The sequence below is a fragment of the Pocillopora damicornis genome, chromosome 12 (assembly GCF_964200805.1).
Source record: "Pocillopora damicornis chromosome 12, jaPocDami1.2, whole genome shotgun sequence".
In the NCBI taxonomy this organism is placed as follows: Eukaryota; Metazoa; Cnidaria; class Anthozoa; order Scleractinia; family Pocilloporidae; genus Pocillopora; species Pocillopora damicornis.
In genome coordinates, this window is record NC_142681.1 from 757,230 (window position 1) to 779,554 (window position 22,325).

At 36.1% G+C, this 22,325-nt stretch overlaps 3 protein-coding genes across 4 annotated transcripts; all 3 read right to left on the reverse strand.

Moving 5' to 3' along the window:
* Nucleotides 1–299: 299 nt before the first annotated feature.
* On the reverse strand, nucleotides 300–11,575 carry LOC113680131 (uncharacterized). Of its 2 annotated transcripts, XM_089189462.1 has the most exons (25): nucleotides 11,387–11,574; nucleotides 10,853–11,050; nucleotides 10,459–10,662; nucleotides 10,176–10,242; nucleotides 9,943–10,043; nucleotides 8,729–8,909; nucleotides 8,096–8,218; nucleotides 7,430–7,585; nucleotides 7,041–7,291; nucleotides 6,678–6,764; nucleotides 6,143–6,319; nucleotides 5,775–5,850; nucleotides 5,415–5,534; nucleotides 5,042–5,067; nucleotides 4,383–4,430; nucleotides 4,100–4,175; nucleotides 3,579–3,650; nucleotides 3,108–3,222; nucleotides 2,841–2,898; nucleotides 2,331–2,425; nucleotides 1,612–1,720; nucleotides 1,353–1,411; nucleotides 1,182–1,260; nucleotides 850–915; nucleotides 300–752 (listed from the first exon to the last, which is right to left on the reverse strand). In XM_089189462.1, exons 1-25 carry the CDS (start codon nucleotides 11,546–11,548, stop codon nucleotides 696–698), a joined length of 2,763 nt encoding a protein of 920 aa, XP_089045588.1. In that variant the 5' UTR covers nucleotides 11,549–11,574; the 3' UTR covers nucleotides 300–695. The 2 variants fall into 2 exon arrangements, 1 of the variants encoding a protein (XP_089045588.1); XR_016181692.1 differs by lacking the exons at nucleotides 300–752; nucleotides 850–915 and having other exon boundaries at nucleotides 1,234–1,260; nucleotides 1,353–1,459; nucleotides 11,387–11,575.
* A 44-nt stretch (nucleotides 11,576–11,619) lies between these two features.
* Nucleotides 11,620–19,167, reverse strand: LOC149036006 (synaptonemal complex protein 2-like). The gene is made up of 14 exons (XM_089189464.1): nucleotides 19,053–19,167; nucleotides 18,000–18,083; nucleotides 17,319–17,447; nucleotides 17,047–17,139; nucleotides 16,590–16,614; nucleotides 15,909–15,994; nucleotides 15,433–15,521; nucleotides 14,975–15,012; nucleotides 14,355–14,497; nucleotides 13,778–13,830; nucleotides 13,401–13,446; nucleotides 12,850–12,960; nucleotides 12,450–12,513; nucleotides 11,620–11,959 (listed from the first exon to the last, which is right to left on the reverse strand). The coding sequence occupies exons 1-14, from the start codon at nucleotides 19,065–19,067 to the stop codon at nucleotides 11,733–11,735; spliced, it is 1,203 nt and encodes a 400-aa protein (XP_089045590.1). The 5' UTR covers nucleotides 19,068–19,167; the 3' UTR covers nucleotides 11,620–11,732.
* A 453-nt stretch (nucleotides 19,168–19,620) lies between these two features.
* LOC113680172 (uncharacterized) lies at nucleotides 19,621–21,877 on the reverse strand. The gene has a single exon (XM_027197175.2). The coding sequence runs from the start codon at nucleotides 21,742–21,744 to the stop codon at nucleotides 21,049–21,051; it is 696 nt and encodes a 231-aa protein (XP_027052976.2). The 5' UTR covers nucleotides 21,745–21,877; the 3' UTR covers nucleotides 19,621–21,048.
* Nucleotides 21,878–22,325: the final 448 nt, after the last annotated feature.

Here is a 22,325-nt window from a genome sequence, read left to right on the forward strand (position 1 = left end):
CGATTGCAAGGCCTCTGCCGAGGTATAGGTTTTGAGGAGTATGCGTGACTGAAAAAGGTAAACTGCAGCTTTTTGAGTAAACCAAATATATGGCGGGGACAGGCAAAATTATAAAAGGACACTATTCCTCCTGAGTACTCAGTCGCAGTTAACTTCAGGGGTTATTGGATGGTTGAGGAAACTGCTGCCTGAGGAGACTCAGCGAGTGTCAACTAAGAGTCACAAGCTAGCTCCCACAGTAAGAAGTTTGGAGACGGTGATTCCCTTAAATGAAGGAGATTATAGAACCATATGAAAAGGTGTTTAAAATAGATAAGTTTACTTTTTCTTTTTGAAGTATAAATAAAATAAATCAATTAAATATTTGAAGCTGTTTCAGCTAGAATTAAATAATCATTTCAATACGTATTTCGAGAAGGAAGTAACTTTAAATTAGAAAACCAAACTAACAACTGGTTCATAAAACTACTCCGTTTAACTTGTTCTACGTTTTCCTTTTTTCATTCGCTTATTTTTCTGTTTTGGCTTCAATTTTGTATCTTTCAATGTGTAATACAAAAAGACCCGATAATTTGTTCGAACCTCTATACTGAAAATCGTCAAACACCAGCCATTTCTTTGCGCAAGACACCAAGAGAACAGTCTCATCTTTTCTTAACACACTTGGACCAAAAGCACAATTCATTGTAGTAACGTCAAAGGATGCGTAAGGTGTTCAATGTCATCTTAAGGTAATCTTCTGTCTGCTTGCGCTGATAAAAGAGAAATAAAGAAGTTTTATCGGAAAAATCAACACCGCACACACGTGAAATTAAAACCAATTGTTGGAGAATCCGATCGTCTACTCACAGCGTCTTGAAGAAATTTATTCTGTAGTTTTTCCATTTCGTTTTCCATCTCAGTTCGCACTGCTATCTGTTAAAAGTATTTATATGACTTTAAGCAGCAATTTTAATTAATCTATATCCTTTCAATAAAATTGATAATATGAAGAAAGTCATACTCATTAATTCGTTTGATCAACATATGGTCAATTCGTTGAGCTGAGCAAGCCTAACCAAAGAGAAACTTCACCTTAAATAATGAAACAAAAACACCAACTTCCATTCCCAAAGCAGGTTGAAAGTATACCTCCTCAGACGTGACAGGGGTGGTAAAAACGTACAATGATCAGCAAATACCTCTCGTTCTTCTCTTTTCCGCTTAAACTTTGTGAGTTCACTTTCCATGACAACCTGAAGATGTTCCAAGCCTTTGAACCTTGAGACGAAGATCGAGTGTGAACCCATCAGGTCTTAAATGACGAAAAACGTAAAGGGTACTAAGAGTAACAGTAAGAACTACCTACTAACCTCTTGTTTTCCACCTGTCTTTGGTTCTTGAGGATCTTGAATTGTTTTTCCAAACCATTCTAATTTCAAAGAAATGTTCTAACCAGATAAGTAAGGGGTCATCACAACTGCGATATTGAAAAAAAAAAAAAAAAAAAGGTTCATCGGCCCAACCATGGTTCTTTTGGAAAGATGGCTCTCTTCCACATACACTGAGATACGAAAAAAGGTTATTGTCATAATTGTACCTTGAAATCAATCACCACAAACTGACACTTACGAAGGTTTCCTCTATTCCTCTTACGACTGCAGATGTTTTATCAATTTCCTTCTCCAGAACTTGAACTTGTTCTGAGAATTGGTTCTTGCAGCTCCTCAATTTGTCGTAACTATAGGATCACAATAGTAAAAGAGTGAAGAAATAAAGAAACAAAACACATCAGCCGCACAATCAAAACTACACTGAGCTGTTGACCAACTCCTCCAAAATTAATTAAACTGCTGCAAACACAACTTGTACAGCATTCACCCGAGCTGCTGCAATGTTATTTCGAAGTATTTTCACAAAGTTAAAAACGCCTTAAATGGAAACTTTGAAATAGTAGCCATATAAGGTAGAAAACAGCACAGTAAAGGGTTCGCAAATGACAAACTCGGAAATTCTATTATCTGCTATTTGAGTTTGAAAAACCCATCAGCTATGACGTGGCCTCTTAAACTTTAGCACCACTCCCGAAACAATTTCCCCATGATAACGGTTCCTGCACACCAAAACACATCCAACGTATAGTACTTTTCACCTGAGCAACAATCTGAACGCAAGCATTAACAGGTAGAGTATATATTTTATAGTTCGATTTAATCTATGGTTCAAATTTGGTTTTCCTTTGTTTCAAACTCTGTGATTATTCCAAAGATAACGAAAAATGAAATCAAAATCAAGGATAAACAAAATTACGACACATTTTGGTTGCAAGGTGAACAAAGCATGACATATACCTGGCTGCCTGTGTTTGACTCCATAGGGAGTCAATGGTGGTAAACATGACCTCATTGGATTTCTTCACAAACGACCGGATCATGAGACGCTTTCTCTGAAAATAAGAGTACACCTTCTTGAAAGAACAAAAGCCTTTTCGTAATGAGAAGATCACGAGGCAAACAAATGATACTTTTAAAATAGTACAGTGAAACCACTACTCCTTAAAAATATCATCATTTACGTGCCTGGAGATAGATTCGCATGCTACGTTGGGAGTTCTCCTCTCTGGTAACCTTTAATCTGATCATGATGAAAAATGCGCCATTTCGTAATGTGCGCGATATCTTAAGTAAGATTACTCGTAGTATGCAATACCAACCGCTACTCTCAAACCGCAACCCTGCATTTTCCCTGGGAGTTAAGTTGCCTGTTTTATCCTTTTCTGACATCTTGACGTCGTCCAGGGAAAAGTAGAAGCGAATCGGGATCAAATAAAAAAAAAGTTGGACAAAGAAATCGTTACTTACACGAACTGCTTTCATAATCTTTCGTCCGGCAAAATTGATCAGTCCCTGTACCTCTTTCCTTTAAAGGAAAAGAAATCAAACTTTTTGCGGAGTGTTTTGCTAAGTTTACAGAAATCTTGCCAGATAAATCTTGATGGGGAATCTATACTTTGTCTTATTTCCCCTTCTATCGTTTCGCTCTTCTGTGAGAATAGTGGTCGACCTTCACCACGAAAAATAAACAAATTGAAACAAACAAACAAACAAAGCTTAAATCAGTTCACAAACCTGGTTGTTTCTTCTTCTTCTTCTTCTTCTTCTTCTTCTTCTTCTTCTTCTTCTTCTTCTTCTTCTTCACCATCATCTTCTTCTTCGTCAGGCTCCTCTCTGTTTTCTAATAAAGCTAAAACATTTTTATTTCTGTTAGTCAAAAAATGGAAAAAAGGGGATTTTCGTCTGACGTAATGACTGAACGATAAATATAACCGTAGGAGAGATTCATTGGTTAATTAATGTACAGCAAAATGTTCATTCCGAAAAGAAAGGTTCCCAGCTTGTTCCCGAATAGCCAGAACTAGCTCGTCAAACGGATCTGATTAATAAACAGTAAACATGGGTTGTATGCTTTTAATTCACGAGAAGAACTTTATGATAACTTTGACTCTCTGGTTGTGAGACTGCTAATCGAAATGCGCTGTATTAGACACCGGTAATTTCTGTTACCAGTATCAGTGCTACCGTTTCATGCCACAAATTTACCTTCATAGGAAAGTTTCCTTGGCCTGTAAAAACTTCGACTATACCAGCCTTCTCTATGTTCAGTACTCTTCGCTGAGAGTAAAAAAATATATCATGGATAAAACGCTGTAAAATATATCTATCATATCATGGATAATGAGACACACTTGTCCTTTGATACTATCACCGTCAGATGTGTGCTCTTGTCTGCTGAACTGTGTGGTCTGTAAATTTAAACTGTTTACAAACTGGAGGGTACCTATTCATGATATGGTGGCGAAATATTCAGCGATCCACTCAGACATCAACATATCAGAAGACTGCATCCGTGGATACTTAAATATTTCGCTATTAAATCGAGTGTATTTCTCATCAGTTCGTTTCGAATCGATTTTCAATCCCTCTCCCAACTCGCCCTCCATCTGTCATACGTCAAGCTCCCCTTGACTTATCTCTAAGCCCATCTAAAACCTCTCTCAAAATGTCGTAGACCTTTCCCCGGAGTTTTCGATGCGACAGTTCTCATTACAGAGCATGTATACCTGTAAGAGATGCGCCACCAGGATAGCTGGGGCCTGATCGTGACCACTCAAAGAAGTTCCTCTTTCGCTTTCTAACCTGTGGAAATTATTAAAACAGAAATCTTTTACTAACCAACTGAAATTCAAGATGTTCTGTGCTAAACGTGGGACTGCAAAAACAAACAAACAAATCGTGGAACCACGGAAAGCATGTAAAAGACTTCGTCATTTCTTTAGAAGTAGCACGTTTATCAATATCAATTACTATATATGCTGAAGAGCTCTTAAAACCTTATGCACCAACCATAATTTCCTTTCCTGACTCTTGGGATGAGGCGGACTCTTTTCCACTCTACAGTCAAATAATAGCATATAGAAAAATTCAGTGTAACACATTAACCCTGTTTTTCAAAACTTGACTCGCTCCTCATGATGCATGCAAAAACACGCAACAGTGGAATTCTGACTGACCTGTCGCTTCATTGCTACCACATTCTTACTACAAGGTTATCCTTTACTCCGACGAATGCTCGCAGATTTTGCTTGTATAGTAATTATGGTCTAACCCAATACAGAGCGAATCACGATGAGTCCAACCGCTTTACGAAAGGGAGGGAGGGGGCATTGTTCGGTGCACGTCTTGATTCCGATATCCCAATTAAGACTAACTCAACATAGGAGTTTCTTCGAAGTGAAAAGAAAGGTTATTTTGGATAAAGGGCGCATCGCCAATGAGATTGTATAGACTATAAATTTCAGATGCAAATAGTCTAAACCATACTCTTCGGTGCCACTGGCAGCTACACTTGAGGTCAAAGAGAAGGGTCCAGCTTTAAATTCGGCAACCAAGTTATGATCGAGTCTGCCGAGTCAGCATAGGGAAAGGAGGAAGGGTTAAATAATTCACTAAGGTTCACTTTTATACAAAAATACTTTGAAAAAGGCACTTGTTAGGTTACGAACCTCAACATCTGCACAGTTATCCTTATCTGTGGAAACAATAGCGGTAAAATAAATAAATCAAACTACATAGCAAACCGAGAGTAAGGAGGTTGGGTTGTCATAATGTAACGGGTGAAAAAGAGCGTGTTAAGTTATTTATTTGTAGTTTTTGCTCCATCTGAAAAGAACACGTATCGAAATAAATCTTTCAAATCAGTTGGTACACCAGTAAGCACTTAAAACTTTCATCAGTAAATGTGACCATTTTAGTAGTCGAAAGGCTTTTCTTCTTAAGACTTTGTCTTAAGATGCCACTTTGTCACTTAGGTTGCATATCGCAAGATATAAGATGAACCATAATCTTAAAATTTTGCATAATTTGCCAACGTCTTACCTAGTTCTGATCTTGGCGTGATCGGTGTCTTTACAACAGAGACTTGAAGAGGCCTTTGTCTCAAAGACTTTTTCTTGGATACTTTTGTCTGCTTTCCTTGGAAAGGTGTTTCGCCAATTCCTAAAGGTAGGAGACAAACAAATCATTCTCACATTTTACATTCAAAGATAAAATATTGCATAAATATTTTCTGTACTTTTCTAACCCACAGTGTTGATGCAGTTTCGTTTATCAAGAACTGGAAAAGGCATGGTGTTAACAAAAACCGATGGCGCCATTCTTAGATTCTACAATTCAGAGACATTTTAAGAAGAATATTAATCAAAGCTAGCTAGGAAACATAATCAGAGGTTTAAATACCTGAGTCATCTCGAGACACAACACGCTTCAAACCTAACCTTCCCTCACTGGAGCTAAGCTGCGTATTGTTTCCAGCCTTAAAAAATGAAAACCGAACATAGATACAACTCTTTAGAGTCTTTTAACTTTCAAACTCTAAAGAAGTTATACTTAAATAAATAAATGTCATCCGTCAGGGACGGAGAGGATTGGAAAGGTGGCCGTCCTGAGAAGCCGGGATATTATGTGACTAATTCAAACAAATTTTTAAATTGTCGCATATTGTTCCAAGTAGATGACATAATTTAACTACGACAACAACAACGATAAAATGAAATCAATAAAGCGCCACATTGGTGACTTAAGTTCCTTGATGTACATCAGCTTACCAATCTTTGCTCATTCCTATATTTACGTCTATAAATTGGTGTCATATTTATGTCGAAGTTATAATCTATTTCAATATCGCTATTAGCGGAGTCAGCTTTAACTTCAACATCCTTCTCTTTATCTTCGTCTTGTTCAGTAAAGTCACTTGCTTCTGAAGCCTCGCCTATGGGAGTAATCTGGAACAGGGAGAGGTTTAAAAATATCTCTTACGTTAGAGCAACCAGCCAAGTTGAAGAATATATCATGGGCAGAAGTCTGGATAGCCGTTCTTTAATTGCAAAAAATATGAAAAGAGAATGAAAAAATAAGCTTTCGGAGGAAATACTCATTTACCACTTATACAGGTAAGACTGCTGGTCGTGGACTATTAAGCGCCTTTAAGTAAAGACAACATTTCCATTGTGGTAAAACTGAATTCAAGCAATGTCTTTGGAAGGCAGAACTTTAACAACTTTTTCAGAGCCAAACTTCCCTGGGATTGAAATAAACTATTTGTAGCTAGAAGATGTGATGAAAGCAACCAAGGTTTTCTACCTTAGAGAGGTTCATTGGGCTGCGTTGAGATTCTTCTCCCTTACAATTGTCACCTGACCCTTCACATGACTTCGGGGTTGGCAAAAACTAAAACGAAAAAGCACTCTCAGTAAAAAAGAACTTCGTCCCTTATTTTAACGGGAACCTGGTATGTAGAACATACCATGATGGCAAGCATTTTCCAAACTTGAAATTAGCGATTCAATCAATAGAGAATGACCGACAGCAAGAAGCCACAAAGTTTATGTACAGAGTAAAAATGTTATCAAATCCAAACGCAGTTTTGGTTTCACTTTCTAATTGTTTTTAAGGATCATTGTGAAATGACACAGTACAATGAGTGACCACAAACTCTATACATACCCTGCTGTTTTTCTTTTTCAGAATTTCTATCCTGTCCTTTTCTATCTTGAATTTCTTCGTAACTGGCTTTCTTGTATTTTGATGGTCGAATCTTGCATAATCATCCATATCGTGAGGACTGATGAGTAAATCCTCCTCCAATGATTTATGGCTTTGAGATGCATTATCGACTTTAACAACCGGTGAAGACGTTCCATATTCAGCCTCTTGATAGTATTCTGTAGTATAATCACTGCTTTCAAGTTCATAATCTACAACATAATAAGAAGATAAAGTAAATAATAGATGGGAAACTGTTGGTTTATGGCAGCTTTTCATTTTCGAAATATTTCAGTTGGAATGCTTTGGGGTAATAACATGCATTAAACAATAATTGAGATTTACTGTACCATCCAAAACCGTCTCATACTGATTTTCTTGAAGGTAATCATCCTCATCATCAACATCCTTTGTGGATTTGAGGGCAAAAACATGAGATGTAGCTTGCTTCTTTTGTACTTTAGTGCTTTGCGAACGTCTTCTACTGGTAGCGTCTTCATTCGCCCCTATACAAAATATCAAAATATGAACAAGCCTGTCCTCAATTTTGTGACAACAACTACAGAGAATATTTAAACTGAAAACGTGTAAATGAAAACTTAATTGACTGAGATTGTTAAATGTTTTGTCCTATCTTTCAGTTACTACTCTAGTTATTATTGGTCAATTTAGTGGGCGTTACTCTGCTCTGCATGTACGGCTGGTAAAACTTCATAGCGATTTCGTCGCCAAACTCTCTTCTTACTTATCGCCAATCGTTCTCGTTTTTTCGTGATTTTGAAATCAACTTGTTTCATTTTCAATGTGCGTCTTTCATTTGAAGCAGGAGTATACAAATAGATGCGATTTCTAAAACATGTCAGACAGTTGTAGAGAGGTAAAAAATATCCACCTAGTTGCTGGTCCGCAACTTACGGCTCGAACCGATAGGACATGGATGGCAAAGTATTTACACACTTGTTAGTGGACCTGTGTATAGGGCGTACACTTACCTTGATTTTTAGGGATATCATTACCTGTTTTATATTTGCCCATGTCAATCCTGTTTTCATCGTAAACAACATCACTAATTCTCTGATGTTTCTTTGCTGGATCTGGCACCAAAACCTTACTCCTTGCAGGTCTATCCTTTTTTAATCCTGAAGAGCAAAAAGGGTGGAAATCGTGACTTCCAGATACGTTAAGACAAACAGGCGAAAGCACTACCATGTCTTACTTCTCTCTTTTATTAAAATTATCAAGTTCCTAAATCCAAAAGCACCTAATTGTAAATGAAGAAAGCCGAGAACGGTAGAAAAGTAAATTTATCGGTTGTAATAAGCCAGTGGGGCATTTCACAAGAGATTATCCTGATTTTCTCAACATTAAGCTACTAGAAGCGTGGAACCAGTAAATCACTGGTTACCCTTGCATTTTGTCTTGTTTCCCCTTTCCATCTCTCAAGGGTGGAAAGAGAAGCTACGAAAGTTGGGTTTCTTTTTTAAGAAAAAGACGAAAACATTAATTAACATTAACCAGGTCAGGGCTTGAGACCAGAACAATTAACTCAGATGCCTGTACACTGATGGTAACTATCAAAATGATCTTGTGGTCCACTAAGCGGGTCAAAATTGACTTTCTAAATAAAACAGATTCAGTTTAGCATTCACCTTCTGACTTAGTGCGTTGCTTCCTTTTACTTTCTTCAGGTGGCTGCAATGCAGCTGGTTCTTTTATCTTGTGGGTGTTACCAGCCATTGATTTTGACTTACTCTGCCTCTTTTCCAGTTTTTTTTTCTTAAGACTTCCCTCTTTATTTGTCTTATCTTGATGATTAAATTCATTTTCATCCTTTGGATACATAATAACAGAACAGGTACTTTGCAATGATGGACTGATTACCACCAATGAATAGTTCACTGCTGCCTGAATCATCAACTCCTATAGCTTAATATTTGGTGGGGGTATAGATTGCAGGTTGCTGCTCGTAAATTTATTGCTCCATACACAATTAGTTGGTTACCGGTAATCATAACCATTACAATTTCCTCAAATACAATTGGTGCATTAGCTGCTTTATTTTTTCACTAATAAAGCTGTAATCGGACAGTATAGTCAATTGGCTGTAATCACACATCTGTAAGTGGACAGTTGAGGTAGCCAATTATACTAAACCCTCTCAGCCAAATCCACCAATCACAGAATTAATCACAATAACCACAGCAACAATCACTTATCCTTAAAAAAAATTGAGGAATTTCCAAAATGGAGAATTTTTTACTCTAGACATTGTCTCTACCAGAGATATTTGACCTAATTGTATTTGTTGTTTTCAGAAATTGTAATGATTATGATTAATTGGTAACAGGATTTTTGTCATCCAATTCTGTTGGTAATCATACTCATGATTGACATATTGGACTCCCGCTTTGTGGTCATCCAATTTTGTTAATCACTCATATGATTACAGAACAAATTGGACTCCACTACGTCCTATTACCATTATGAACAGAAATGCCACAGCTTCCTGTTGCTTTTACCCAATTCAGTTGGACTTGCATAGTTCTACTCTGAATTGCTAGTAGCTAGTCCCACTCTGTTTCATTAACTGTAACACTGACAACTAGTTAAGGTGGCCATCAGGGATCCCTCTGACCCACTGCATGCAAATTTTGAAAAACGTCATGAGCAGTCCTATATGCAATGGCGTGAACAGGGCAGGGAAAATTAAGCAACTGTCTGCCTGATGAAATCAGTCTGTATGTCATGACCTTGAGCCAGCTATTTTCCCATTCAGCCCTCTCACTTAGTCATTATCAACAATGTATATCCAAGCATTCTGATCAAAAGGTAAACACCACAAAAAGAAAACAGTTTAACACACCTCCATGCTATCAGCAAGTGGTAAAGAGTCTTGAACAATGTCCAGAGATTCTTCTTTCCTCTTGTCATTTGTCTTCTTATTTGCATCTCCTGGAGCTTCACCTTGATTGGAAGAAATGTCACTTTCAGAAAATACATTTGATGAGGAGCTGAATGATAGCTTTGTGTTTTCTGCTTTCCTGCTTCTATAACCCTTTACTTGTACAAGGGTGCATGACCTAATTCTCCTCTTACCAGATCTTGGGTCTCGCCTTCTTGCTGGAGTCACCATGGGTAATGTGCCAATGATTTTCCTTTGGCTCTATAGAGAGAAATGATATAAAAAGTGCCAGAAAGAAAATAGAAATTATTCAAAATGCATGAATAATGAATTGATGTTACTAGACAGAGCTCAGGCTTAATAACTCTTCAGGCTAAGAAAGGGATACCCCTAGGGATAGGGATGAATTTACTGGTACATTCATCACTCAGTTCTTCCTTGATCAGGTATAAATTAACTTAAAGAGTGTACACTTACCTCAACCAATGGATAAGAATGTCTGGTAGAGAAAACTTTCTCTCTAATACCCTGGTAGGTCTTTGCACCATTTGATAACGACTCTTCTTTTTTTTTGCTGGCTTTCAATCTCTTGCTTACATTAAAAGCTGTTGGTAAGGATTTCTCTAAAAAGTTTTTCTTACTCATGTCAATATCAGTGGAACTGTCACTTCTTCTTTGTTCCTGAAATGAGAACAGGAGGTAAACAGACAGTGAGAGAGAGAGGGGGCACAAAAAGACAAGGAAAATATTTGTTTTCCAACTTTGACATCATTTAGAGAATATCTACACATTCTAAAAAGGAAAAAAATGAAAAAATAATTAAAAAAAAGAATAAGAAAATACATATTTGGTTGTGAATTAAAAAACTTGCCTCTTTGGCCTGTAGACGCTTAGAAGCTCGTTTAATGGGCTTTCTTGTGGTTTCCTCTTCAGTGTGGGCACTGCTGTTGTCTGAATCATGCAACATATTCCCAGCTTTAACAGATAATTGTGTTGGTTTACTACCACTTTGGTGGGAATTTTTAACTCTTGATTCATCCAAGTTAAATCTGTACTCCTTCTTCTTGGCCTGAGCAGTAAAAAAAGAGTATAATTTAATTACACTGTCCTCCTTTATATAGATATCTGAGGTGATAGTATTAGAACTTTGAAATCATTTAATTACTACAACAAGTATCTGTATGATCATGATCAGTGTAGTAATAATGTTCTAAGTCCAGATTAGAATACAAAGCAGTGCATAAGCAGAGCAAAAATGTGGTTCTGATAAGGACATACTGGAATAAACTCAGTTTAAGTTACTGGATAATCCATTCAGAACCTTCAACATTTTAGCTTAATATGATCCCATTGAACCAACTTTAATAAACAATTATCAGTTATTTAATTTCAACAAGTCTCTCACCTGCGACATCAAGGTAGCTGTAGGCATGACAGGCCAAACACATGTCACCTCTACTTGTGTACTTTTAATGCAGACAGGATTCATGGCTACTGAAGCTTTTGTTGAAGGAGTCAAGCTCACATCTGAGTCACTACTGGGTGGAAACTTTGGACTTCCCATCATTTTTTTTAATACAGATGTGAGAAGGTTAGTGAGTTGAGAGAGTTAAGAAAGGTAACAAAAGTTGTCAACCATTTAACAATTGAAAGAAAAAACTTTTGTGACTTACCATAATTAAAAGCTCTTTAAGTTTTGTAGAGAAATCTCATATCCAAACTGATGATTACACATTGGGACCAGACCCTCATCAAAAACTTAAACGAAACAAAACTAGAAGCATAATGAGTGCATCCTCTAGAGGAAAAAACACAATAATTACATTTGTCGGAATTTTTTCAACTGAAAGGATATAAATTCCACTGAAAGAAAATTTGACAAACTGATTGTCAAATTGAGGTCCAAAGGAAACAAGTTCAGATGCAGCATGCTTTAGTTTTAAAAGGAGGGCAACCTCATCTTTCTTTGTTTCTAAATCTGGGCAGTGAAAGAAATTGTTGTCAATCTAATTAAATAGAATCATGTAAAGTTAAAGTCACATTCAATGACAGTAAACTCAAGAAACACCAAAAGATTCCCTTCTGTTATTATTTTTTTAATTTGAAACACCACCTTGCTCTCATTCTAGACCTGAAGCATATGCAAGTATGCAAACAGTCAATACCAACCTCCCCTGTGACCAAATATTTAGTTGAAGCTGAGTGCAAAATTTCTGTGGGCTCTTCAGTAACATTGATCAGATAAAAGAATTATAGCACTGTTTTTAGGTGTCCATTGCATTATTAACATTGTGGCATGTTTAATAGGGCCCAAAACTCACATGTATTTTGAGTGAGTTATAGCTTACTACAAATTTTTTAAATGATTTAGGTCTCCCTTGTATGATAGTGATTAAGGGTAGTGTAAAATGTGCAATTACAACAAAAGGTAGGTTACTTGTAGGTCTGGCATTTATATAATAATTTACCTTTGATCCGATAGTCCTCAACATCTCCTGCTTTAATGAGTACTGTCTCCCATGAGCTACCTTCCTAGATAACAGTGGAAAACAGACATCCAACATTAGACCAGCACTTTTGCCCAGTCAAAGTAGAATGGGCTAGGCCCTCCATACTAGGCAGCCTGATTACAACTATAACAATGTAACAATACAACTAACTAAAATTCTAAAATATTGTACTTCTATCCATACTGTACTTGGCTCATGCAATGGAATATTTGGAACCAGATGAAAGGGTAACCACCGTGAGCTGATTATATTGGGTTTCCACCAATCCAAATACCTAGGGTAGCATACAAGGATGGAACTTTGAATGAAATAGGTTGAATACAGAATAATTAAATAATAAAAAAAACCATCTTTAAACCTTGTAATTTCCACCTCTGTCTCTCTCCTCAACAAAAAGTGTGATGGACTCACTACCATAGTTAAAATCTATCCAAAAATCCTTTATTTTCTCATAGCTTGGCTGGTAAACCTATGGTTGCCAAAGAAGAACAACAAACATGATATCACATCAATAAGTTATATTTTCCTGAAAACCACAAATAAAGAAGAATTATCATTGTATTAAAAGTCTCCAATCCCTTATAGTTTCAGCACACTGAATTTTGCAATATATTTATTTCTTGCTCTGTTCTCATGTCATAACTGATTTTGATTTACTTAAAGGTAAGTGAGCTTCGTCAACTTGCTAGAAATATGCTTTTATTGACCCTTTTAAAACTTTTAATCACAAAAGTCACCAAAACAATAATCCTGTCCATTTAAATTGATCTATACAGACTAACTGAAACCCAGTTTTCTGGTACAAAATGACTTCCAGTTATTTGCTCAATACCACTGACAACATGATCCATTTCTAATTCCCGTAATGATAAGCAGAACACAATATAATTGCAAAATATCCCAACAAACCTGTAGTGTTCCAAAGTGAGCTGAATAACATGGAATTGAGGTCACACTGCCAAAGGAAACAATAAGATTTATTTCCAAAGGTGAACAAAGACACCTGAGTCATACCACTGCATGTGAATAATCTATTGCTCATCTTCTCTTGAACACTCACTCAGCCAACCAAAATGTTAAAATTTACAACACAATTTTATTTTCCTTTGTATTCTGGGTTTTTTCCTATTATGTAATTATAAGTAAAAAACAAAAAAAAAGATGAGAATGAGTATGACTTGAATTGGTCACAATCCAATTTGAAAAGAGCTTCCCATACATATTTCAAAGACGTTAATGTGCATTATATCATACCAGTAAATACAATCAAAGGAAACTTCTGATACCTTCGCTTTTCCTTTTGACTTTCATTCAAAGTGTTGAGAAAGTGCCTACAACCCTGCCAAAGAAACAAATTTAGCAATTAACCTTAATTATGTGGATTATGGAGATGGTAAGCTACAAAATTAGTCTAAATGACATTTTCACAAACTAAAACAAGTACAGAATAATTGAAAAATGTCCCATAAGTTTGATACAGCCAAAATGATACAATGTACACACTTTTTTGAATCTGTACTCTTTCATAAAACTAAGGGAAGAGGATGAAGCACTTATCAAATGACAATGGGGCATAAATTTTCAAAGTTGATTGATGAAAGAGCACAAATTTGAAGGGGGGGCCCTCATCCAAGGATTTAAAACGTATTGAATATACCAGTATGTTAGTGTAAACAATTAATATCATTTTTTTATTTTATTTTCTTTAGTTTCAGCAATTAGCGCAATTGCACAATGACAATTAAACCTCTCTTCTCTGAAGAAAAAGGGAACAAATTGGAAACAAGTTTGAATCTTGAACAAGCTTGTGCAAATTTCAAAAGTTAAATCATTTACCTAACTAAAAATCAATCTTAGACTTACTGCTTCAAAGTCTTCCATGCTGATTTCTCTGAAAGCCTGGGAAACAAATTCATCTATGAAGTATTGTGGAGCCTTTGTGAATCTGCTGGCACATGGAAGGAGACGAACAATAAGCTCAACCATTCCTGCTTGTAGTTCAAAATCTAAATATTTCAAAAGAATCAAAACACAGAAAGACTCAGATTATAATTTTTGTATTAATCCTCCTTTGCATATTCTTTGCTATATCATATTCTATCTACATTTCACATTAACGTTATTCACTCTTCTAATTTTAATAGAAAATTAAAATTAGAAATCGCTTAAATTCATATACTGGCCCATTTCATTTGTTAATTTCTTTAACTGGCAACCAAAATTTTGATATGTTCACTTGTGTGCCACTTTCCAGCCACTGTCTACTCTAATAACAGTCAGACTTGTATTTCCTCTGAGTGATATGTGTAAGATTCACTCATAAAAGTGGTATATAAATGGCAGTTTTTAGTTTCCAGTTTTTTTTTCACATAGATGGGTTCTTGCCAGGATAGGTCAGATATCATTTGTAAAAAGACAAATGTGTTATTATAACAGTTATTTCTGCAAACATTACAAAAATACAGAAAGAAAAATGCAATTACCTCCAGCACTAACAAGCAGAAATTCCATATTATCCTCTCTGAAGATTGAAAAATAAAGTGAATGCAACAAAATTGCTTGAGTACTGAGCAAATATCAAGAGAAATCAATGTGAAAAGGAGCAGCAGCTCTTAGAACAATCTCTTGTGATCTTCCAAAAAATCACTCACTATAATACCTGTAAGTGTCTTCCTTAATATTCCTTACATTAATCCACTGAGAACCAGTAGAAAAGTAAAGCAAAATCACCTGCTCTAGCCCTAATATAAGATAATCATTGCTTTTAAAAGGTGAATTTTTGCCATTTGCTACCACTTGCCTATATAGTTACATAATTTTTCATTAACCATCAATTTTTTGATCAATTTGCTTCATTCCTAATACATGTGACACTTGATACAGAGTGATCACTATCCTTGTTGATCAGTTTTTGTTATTCAATTATGTTGAACAGCCATACAATTCTTTGGAAGCCAGACACACAGCATCTGATGGATCCAAGTCATGATTAGCTTCATCTCCAAGAATCATATTTGTTAGCTTCACAGCCTGAAAAAAACAACTTAATTGAGTCAGACTGTCTGCCTCCTGGCCAAACAGCTGACTGGTCAGTAGATCTAATCAACCAGTGGGTCATTAAGCAATGCAGTCAAACAGTCTAAGGCACCTAGCCAATCAGTCAGTCAGTAATTCTATTTCATTCACCAAGGCATTTGCTATGTCAGTCTTCTACCACATTATTGAACTAAGAATTTAGTTTTATTATTTACACTAATCACAATGACATTTAAATACAGATGAAATTATATTCAGAGAGTGAAAATGTTTAGCCATTACCTGTTTTATTCTACTGGTGAATATAAATGAAGAGTGCTATATGAACATTGTTCATAACATTCTATGGTACTTGACAGGTATACAAATGAGAAGATTTACCTCAATACTCAAACCAATGCTTTTTTTCTCTTTTGCAATGATATCACAAATTAAGTGTGGGACAACTGAAACCAACTTTGCCTTGCCTTTAATGAGAAAAATCAATAATAATACAACATGATAACTATTTTCAAAAACTAAGTTTAATGCTAATAATTAATAACAGAAATGTTCATAGTGCACAACAGTGGTCCTTGCTGTTGTGAGAACATTGGACCTTCCTGTTCCAAAAGTTTTACACAAAGTCATCATTATAGATAGGTGCTCTTAGGAAAGTTTATTATTTCATATTATTATAGAAACACCAATAAAATACCAATTGAGCTTTTGTGCAAAAACATGATATCTTCACACATGAGGATAACATGTCTTCACACATAAAAATATAACTGTTGCTATGGTTACATATAGAAATTGTGTCTTTTGGAATGATTAAGTATTTAATTAGTTGTAATATAATACAAATAAAATATTACATGGCTGCTTGGAGATACAAAATTTTTCTTCTCCTGTTAAAAAATATTTTATTGGTTCACTTTGCTCACTCCTGAAATATTTTCAACACTGAATAAGAAATTTTGTATCTCTGTGGGGTCTGTATTATCCTCTATGTATCCTTTACAAATAAAATTTTAATACCTCATGAAGAACATGGACCAAAAGAATGGCAAATCAATTTACCTGAAGGAAGCTTTTCACATGTTGCCTGGAATAAAAACAATAATATTTGAAAATATGGCATCACCGGTCAGCTGGCATTATCATCACTGTTATCATTACTATTGCTCTTAAGTTTGCACACAAAATTATTACTTTCTTCAAACTTAATCCAAACCATTATCTCAAATTTCAGAATAAGGGTTGCAAATCAAATCACATGGCTTGAGACTAAAAATTCCTCAATCCCATTGGTTGCATCTAAGGACTTGTTGTTGTTTGGAAAAAAGAATAGAAAATTCTTCCAAATTTTTTCATTCATCATTTTATTTATATTTTGATATTTTCAATACTATTTCCATGTATTGAAAATTACCATGCAACTTGCCAGGCTTTTCCAGAATTTTGTAAAAATCTTCTTAAGCATGCAATTCTTGATTTGAAAGCTTTAAAAAAGGAGATTATTTTACTTGCTACTTACAGTCATAAATGTGAGCATTGAGACCAATGATTCCAATGCATCTGGTGTGCAGATAATATCCCCATCAACAAGTACATGAAGAACTTTTGGGAGGTGGATAATATCATAAAGAATAAAGGCTCAAGTCACTTAAATCTTTGATGCAAAAATTCAAGCAGGTTTTTTAAATAGAATGTCCTGCTAAATTCTAGCTAGAAAAAAACACTTAAAACAGAGGGAAATTTTATGTCATTATATTACTAAACAAAGACTAAACTGTTTATGAATGGTATAATCAAATGAAAATCCAAGTCAAAGAGCTTCTCCAGATTGACTTTCTTTGGCTCCTTCTGATTCTCAATGGTGTCAGTGATCCTCTTGAAAATTTCAGACAGCTGAGCAATGTGTCCTGAATTTAATTCCTGAATTAAAAAATGAATGATTATAAGCAAGTTCATCCAAATTGCATTGATAGGAATCCCCTGAGGAACAAAACCAATGATGTACCACTCATAACACTATGGCAGGCAACATTAAGAGGGAATTATCCCATTCAACAATACTATACTGATAATAGCTACCCCATCCTTAAGTCTTTGACTAGGTTTCTCTTCTAGATCCAAAGACAACTGTGACTAAGTCTCAATGTTTGCAAGATTTTTTATTTTTTCCTCATTTTTCAGTGTAACAACTCAATCAATTTAAAGTTGAGAGAACCAAAGAATAGTTTGTGAATCATCAGCCTTTAGCTTGAGATGTATGAACTTTTTGGGTGCATTCCACCAACACCCCATGAAGGTTACTAGCCCAGTAAATTGATAGAAAGGATGGCTAGATAATGACAAGTGGATATCATAAAAACATAAGCAAAAAGCTTAGTGATACATTGAAGGCTTAGTTTTTAGCTAATCAGAGTGGGTGTGGTGTATCAGCTTCTTTGTAGACATATTTTCTATGTGGTTGAGGTTTCCTACCCTGGTTATGAATTCAGAGAATTCTTTTACTGAACTCTCACAAGGGTTTTCAAGCAGCTCATGACACACATTGGCTGAGTAGTCCTACAAACCACAACATGAAAATTAATACTGTTAGTACATGGGAAAGGCAAACTCATAACATAAATTGCAACAATAAGAAGAACATGTTTTTAAGATACTGAATTTGCATTTGAAGCGACTGAATTAACTTAAGTTTAATGAACAACGTCGCTGATTTAGAGTTCTCACCTAAGATCTACAATTCACAATTATAGTAATTCAAGGAGATGAAATACCTCCTCAATAATCCACTTGATTGAGGCGTGAAGTAAGACAGGAAAGTGAAAGCCGCAATGCAAGGAATCATTAAATTAGAGTCTATTTCATAACAGCAGTAGTGTTAATTATAACACCATATGAAACAGGGAAAGAAAACCATATTTTTTTTTTGTTTGAAGAAACGTTTTTGGGGCTCTTTCTTGGTGTAGGAGACGCAAGACACGTCTCATACATGCACCGCCTCATATCTTAGAGGTTAATTAACCTATTGTTTTCATCGTTTTCCTCGTTCTTTTGCCTATTTTGTTCGCTATTGTTTTACGTCAACTGAGTCATCTAAGCCTAGTGAGAAGGTTTTCGCTACCTTTTAAATGGCCAGGAAAGAGAGGAAAACGGGGATTTTTTTTTTTGCGTAAGGGCTTAAAACTTAAGGTGAAAAGGAAGCTTAAACTTGTATCACTGAAGTTTTCAATTCGTTTTGGAAACGTTTCGTACCGAAGAAATTCTATCTTCTAAAAATCTTTCCTTAAATTTCATTAAACCGATCTTTTGACCTGCAGTTCAACAAGCCTATGGATTTAAAATTAGAATTTAACACATATCACGGTTAGAACTGTTATTTATATGAAATGCACTAACAAAATTATTTCACAGCTGGACTCGCCTTCGTACGCTCGAAAGGTTTACCTCGATTTGTTTATCGCTTGCAAGTGAGCTCACAACATAAATATTCTCATCTTCTCTGTACACAATTGCAAAAAAATTACTTACCACTCCTTTCTCCATGAAAATAAAAAAAATTTAGTCCCTTTAACAAAAAAGACCAAATAGTTTGCTCGCTATGAATGAAACTGCCAAAATACTCAGGAGACGACTGTGTCGCTGTGACAGACAAATTTCCCGCCAAGCAGTAGTGTTCCATATTTGGCATGACATTTGGTATTAAATAATATACTGGCGTGGACGCTTGGATATTGGACATGGCTTGGACACGTTGCACCAAAATATACTTCGAAAGACTTTTCCTGTTTCAGTTTGCATCTGCTTCCTGGGTCTATAAGCAAATTAAAAATAGCATTTTCGCCACTAATGTCGAGTCAACAAAGCGTAATAAAATTGAAGAAAAATGTTAAATTTGGCCGTTCCCACGCTTCATATTTCATGACTTCAATGGGAAGTATGAAAATGCGCAAGCAGGCATAAATGGCCGCATAAGTATGTACGCACGCACAGACGTAGGCACTGTCGCATCTACGATGCTTATCGAATAAATGAGACGTTAACAAAATCAATTTCGATTCCGCAGTCGCCGTCATCAAATATAACTGGACAACGCCTATGATAATTGCTAGAATTTTTATTTCAAATAACGTTAGTAGGTGGATCTTTAGGAGTGTGTACTATATTTTAAGTTTTCATAGTCACTGCATTCGTGATCAATTGATTAAGTTTTAAACGATAGTAGTTATTTTAAATAGGCGACCCTACCAGCTATGCTGATAGACCTAACCGTGATTTCAGTCAGTCAGTCAAAAAATTACGGACTTACCTCCAAAAAATTAAAAAAAAATTTTTTTGGAAACTTTTGAACGCTTGTGTTCGATAACGGGTGCCATCGTCAAATTTTGGACGTTTTCATACTTATGATAAACAAATCGGAAAACAATGCGAATATCACTCGTATTACTACAGGTCGAAACGGACTCTTCTGAGTCCTGCTAGAACCACTAAGTATCGTCTATTTACGGACGCAATTATCCGATCTCGGACGCCATCGTCGAATTTCTGACACTGCTGTCCAATTGCGGACGGCATCATCTGATTTCGAACTCTATCTTCCGCTTACGAATTTCTTAGTCCGCTTTTGGACGTTATCGTCTGATTTCACCCAAAACGAGCCTAAGGAGGCATTTATTTGTAAATTGAAATGTGCTTCTTCTCCTCGAAACTTCTTCTTTTCCCCTCTAAGCCTGACCGAGTTTCACTGACTAGGACTAAAAAGTGGAAACGTGTTTTGACTTTTTTACATAAAGAACTCAAGACCTTAAGTAGTGAATTAGACACAATCTGACATGGTTTGATGCTACTCTGGTTAAAACATTTAATGAATGTAACCGAGAGGTTACAATTCATAGGTAATTTGGTATTAATAACTGAGTCGAAAACGTAAATTGGCCACTGTTAAGAGTCAAAAGGCTGACGTTTCGAGCGTTAGCCCTTCGCAATCGCTCTGACGAAGAGCTAACGCTCGAAACGTCAGCCATTTGACTCTTAACGGTGGCCAGTTTACGTTTTCAACTCAGTTGTTAACACCAAATTACCTGTTATACTCTCTCACCGACGAGGCACCACAGTTTCTTTAGAAACTTACCCTCTTTATACAATTCATAAGGTCTATAAATTGTAACTTCTCATTAAATCTTTCAAACTAGAGTAGCATCAAACCATGTCTGAATGTCCACCTGGTTGCCTTGTGAACTTTAATATATTATCTTAGACATAATCTGTGCATAAATCCGTCTGACAGTGACCAGTAACACGAGAAAGTAAAAGTAACTTGAAATAAAAAGCTATCACGTCAAAATAGCTTCAGCGTTCTTCTTCGCACAAATTGTTAGCTTTTTTTCATACGTAACATTCGTATCTGCGGAATGTTTTTGTAGCGCATCAACGTAGTGCTTTATTTGATCATACCGTATGTGTATTAATATTGGTCAAATTCCTATAAAATAAAGACCCGGCTTGTTATTTTAGCCACGCTCTGTGCTCATATTACCCCAAGTTCCACTAAAAATAACCTCAAGTTTGTGCTGTGGAGATTTTCCTTATTTGCTTTTGCTTTCAAGAGGTCGCGTTTTTTAGTTTTATACTCATGTATTTCTGCTTGTAACTCTTGTTTTCTCGCCTCCAACACGGCAAACTTATCGTCGACAATCTCAATTTCCGTATTGATCGCGTCGACTTTCTTTCTCAATATTAGAAATTCTTTGAGCTGAGAATCGAAAAATTCATTCCTTAATGCCTCTAATGGAGCCCTTCTTGAGCCAAAAGTTTCCATTTCTCCAAATTCTTTGGCATTGTTGTTGTTATCAATTCCAGTTTCGTTCAATCTCTCTTCGTTCATGCTCTCCAATTCGTGAGCCACTTTAACCATCTTCCTCTCTGCTCTTGATGTCAACTCTATAGCTCTCTTTAGCCCTTCTCTTATCTCAACAATCAGCCCGTGAAATTCGATGTTTTTGTAAGCAAGCTGTAGTTTTTCAGCCTTAGTTCGGCATGCCTCGTTCGTTTCTCGCAGTTTTTCTCGACAAGCTTGAATTTTCCGACTGATCGAAATGGCACGCTTCATGTTTTCACTAGTCCTTTGATTTTCTTCGTTTAGCCACCCCTGTGCACTTGAATACCTTTGCTTAGCTTCTTGTATTTGCTGCTCTAACCGATCCATCTGGTTCTTAACGTTCATATCTTAAAAGTCTAGGTAACACAAATAACTACCCCTTGCAGACCATGCAGGAGTTTGTGAGGGTGCTCCGCGATCTAAACTCAACAGCTCAGTTAAAAATAACGCCTTATCCCACTTTGTCATTGGTCAGATACCCACCTAATTATTCCAATATCAAATGATCAAATTTACATAATAAATTGATAGGGGTGATTCCAATATCGTTTTAATTTCATACATATCAGTCCAAAAACATTTTAAAAGATGCTTCGAGCATGTTCCAAAAAAATATATTTTTGAGTATTGCTGGATCGACCATTCCTATGTCTAAAGCACAGGCGAAAAGATTTCGATGTACTTGACATACGTCTGTTTAACAAACCAATCTTCTAATCAATAGCGACATTTGGATTCTTAGGTCATCACTCCAAGAGTGGACCCCTAAAATTCCGTCTGAAGAAGTGGCTTTCATGGATGGTGTGGGGGCATGTTTGCATCGCCAACCCCTTCCCCCTCTCCCCTTTCCCCCAGTCGTTTAGTAGTTTAAAAAAGGGATACGCGCAATGACAGAGCTGTTTATCGAGCGTGGGCTCAGCTTACCA